The 3,517-nt window shown below is 47.4% G+C and overlaps 1 protein-coding gene across 1 annotated transcript; it reads left to right on the top strand.

Moving 5' to 3' along the window:
* The first annotated feature begins 2,289 nt into the window (after positions 1-2,289).
* On the top strand, positions 2,290-3,237 carry LOC128045129 (olfactory receptor 2A12-like). The gene has a single exon (XM_052637599.1). It carries the CDS (start codon positions 2,290-2,292, stop codon positions 3,235-3,237), a length of 948 nt encoding a protein of 315 aa, XP_052493559.1.
* Positions 3,238-3,517: the final 280 nt, after the last annotated feature.

Genomic DNA, 3,517 nt, shown 5'->3' with positions numbered 1-3,517 from the left:
GGGATAGATCTAATGGACATAGCTTCTGCCTGTAGTCTGCCTAGGAAGACAATACACAAACCCCACAAGGCTGACTGATCAGGTGAGGAGGAGGGAACCCCAAACTGGGCTTTGAGGGCTGGTGGAATGTGAGAAGGAAGAAGGGATCATGGGAGACATTCCAACAGATAAACTGTTCAAGGAGAGAATGGCGAGATTTGCACGGTGTTTGTGGCAGGTGCTGAGAAAGCCAGGTAGCTTGGAGGATCTGTGGGTCAGGGAGGAGGGGCCCCCAGGATGCTCAGATGAGGATGATTTGATGGCCACGCTCTCAGCATCATGGCTCAGAACCCTCACTGAGCCACAGAAAATAGTATAGACTTGAAAATCGGTCAGAACCAGAAGAGAAATGTCTCAGTATAGTCTAAGGAGGCATGAGAATGGGCATGAGAGATGAAGCAGTATCTGCTGGTGGGTGGACCAGGAAGGCAGGCTAGTGAGGGGCTCCTGAGAAAGCCCAGATCTGGATGTGGACTAGTGAGACGGAGGATGTGGTGAGACGGAGGATGTGAGCCTCTCCCCGGTCTCATCCCTCATCCTTCTGGCTTTAGAGTTTGCTGTTTGCACAGCTGACAAATCCTTGTCTCTTGAATGTGACCCTTCTCAAAGTCCAAGATGCTGAGCTTCCCTAGTTCTCTTCTCTTCATAAACATTCCTGACCTGAATCATTTTCCTTCTTCTTTCACTTATTTTCTTCCAGTTACTGGTGTTCCCTAAAGCTCAGCACAAAAATATCACACTGTCTTCTTTTGCTTATAGCCTCAGACAACATCTTCATCCCTCACCCTTCACCAGAATTCTGCAGCAATCAAGCCTCATAGTCTTGTTTTCAGGGCTGTCCTCTGGAACTTAGATGCTTGAAAATGTCATGATGGCTACTCAATTCTCCCTCCATTCCTACTTCCACTAAGCCTCCCTTATGTAAATTGTTACCATTTATTGAGCACTTTCAATAGACCAGATGTATTTCACACAAACTCCATTCTGGAGGAGGTATTACAGATAAAGCACAAGGGACTCTGAGAGGCTGAGTGACTTAGGATGGGTAAAGAGGATACAAGATGAAGGTGTGTTGACACCTGAGTCTAGGCCCTGGTCTCATGTCTCCAACTCCTGGAAGGAATCTCCTGCTAACACAACCCTGTTCAGCTGACTGCTTGGCCCAGCCCTTCCCTTGGCTCTCATGACGCTGATGCAATCACAGGTCTCCAGCCAGGCATTCCCTGGACCAAAGAATAGCAGACCCAGAAGAGTCCCTTGGAGTCATCAGAGTTACCGAAAATCACACAGCGAACTAGGTGCAGAGTTAGGACCAGCCCCCACTCTTCTGATTTCCAGAGTCCTCCCATTTATACCAACCCTTTTACTTGTCTAGTGTTGGTATTTTGCAAAATTTATTAACATAGGGTATCTCATATGCCTCTTTCTATTACCCTGTGCCGTGGATGTTTCATTTCTAACAGATGGGGACACTGAGGCCAATGAGGGTGAAGGGACTTGCCCAAATTCACACAAATGGGTAATTGACAGCCTTCAGACATTTAGGAAGAGCTGAATTTAAAATGTTATCATAGACTGGTAAGGATTATAAGGATTCGACAGAAAATCCCACAGATATCCAATCACAGACCTCAGGGCAAGTTAGGAATCAAAATCACTCTTTCTGTTTCTCGAGGCTGTGAGATCTCTGCTCTCTCCTTCCCAGCATGTCGGCTCTCATCTCTGTAAGACCTCCACTGTTCTCTACAATTCCAGCTTACCTGTGACTTCGGGTTGCCAGCACAGCAGCTCTGGGTTGACTGTACCTCAAGCACTGACGGCCCAGTGACACAGACTTTCAGTGTTATCATTTAAATTTTCAGCAAAGAACTGTTCTCCAGACCAAGACAAGTATATGCACTTGGAAGCATTTAGCAGTGATCAGAAGCTGGCTGGGTTCACCTGCTTCAGACATAGCTACCTAATGCTTTGCCTTCTATAGATGAGGGTGGGTTCCAGGGAAGGACCTGTGAGCACTCAGGCATCTTATATTCTGTTACAGGCATAAATCCAGATCTTCTGATGGCTCTCCCAGTTCAGGAGCTACCCTAGTTTACTACACCTTTTCACCCAACTCAACAAAGATTTGACTGAATCTCAAGCTACTGTGCAAGGGGCTGTGTGTGGCTCTGGTTCAGTCAGCTGTGTCCTCCTCCCCGAAGGCTGAGGACAGAACAGACTGGTCTTTGTCTCCTTGATAGGCAGACCACCATGCAGAGCCTTGGCAAGGAGAACCACAGTTCCGTGTCTGAGTTCATCCTCCTTGGCTTCTCCAGTGAGTCTCAGGTCAGAATGGTTCTGTTCACGTTCTTCCTTACCCTCTACTTTATCACCATTCTAGGCAATGGACTCATCATCACCCTGATCTACTTGGATACACACCTCCACACACCTATGTACTTCTTTCTCAGCATCCTCTCCCTTGTAGACATGAGCTATGTCACCACCACTGTGCCCCAGATGTTGGTTAATCTGGTATATCCAAGGAGGACCATTTCCTGGGGAGCTTGTGCAGCCCAGATGTTCATCTTCTTGATCCTGGGCATTGCTGAGTGTGTCCTCTATGCCATTATGGCCTATGACAGGTATATGGCCATCTGCTTCCCCCTTCACTATACTCTACTGATGAGTCGTCCTATTTGTATCAAGATGGTCACAGTCTGTTGGCTCATTAGCATAGCTGGGGCCCTGATCTATACTGTCTTCACCATGCGTCTGCCTTATTGTGGCCCCCACAAGATAAACCACTTCTTCTGTGAGGTCCCTGCTGTCCTGAAGTTGGCTTGTGCAGACACATCCCTCAATGACCAGTTGGACTTCATCTTGGGTTTTATCTTGCTTTTGATACCACTTTCCTTCATCCTGGTCTCTTATGTTCGCATCTTTGTCTCCATCTTGAGCATCTGCTCACCCCAGGGGAGACTCAAGTCCTTCTCCACATGTGCTTCCCACATCACTGTGGTCACCATGTTCTATGGGCCAGCCATGATCATGTACATGAGGCCTGGGTCCTGGTATGACCCGGAGAGGGACAAGAAGCTGGCCCTTTTCTACAACGTTGTCTCTGCCTTCCTCAACCCCATCATCTACAGTCTCCGGAACAAAGATATAAAGAGGGCCTTTCTGAAAGTACTTGGCCAGAGAGGGACAGCTCAATGACCCAGGATATTTCAGAGTTGTCCACAATCATGGGCCGACTTGATGAGGCTCATGTGGTATCATGAAAGTACATCAGGTCTGGCCAGCATTTCTGGGTCTTTGAGCTTCCCAAAAAGGGTGAGGTCACCCTGAAGTTCTCCCCACTGGTTGGAAAATTTTCAGCTACTACCACTTATAGACTCAGTCAAGGATTTACGATGAAGGATTTGATTTACAATAAGTATGTCCTTATGGTCCGAGGTTATTGCTTTATTGTTTTTCCTTGGTTCTCTCCTCCACT

The sequence above is a fragment of the Budorcas taxicolor genome, chromosome 3 (assembly GCF_023091745.1).
Source record: "Budorcas taxicolor isolate Tak-1 chromosome 3, Takin1.1, whole genome shotgun sequence".
In the NCBI taxonomy this organism is placed as follows: Eukaryota; Metazoa; Chordata; class Mammalia; order Artiodactyla; family Bovidae; genus Budorcas; species Budorcas taxicolor.
The sequence above is the reverse complement of the archived record's forward strand: the minus strand, read 5'-3'. Positions and strand labels throughout refer to the sequence as shown.

What these genes read in the sequence shown, in the direction of transcription:
- LOC128045129 (XM_052637599.1), top strand. Translation starts at nt 2,290, where the DNA reads ATGCAGAGCCTTGGCAAGGAGAACCACAGTTCCGTGTCTGAGTTCATC.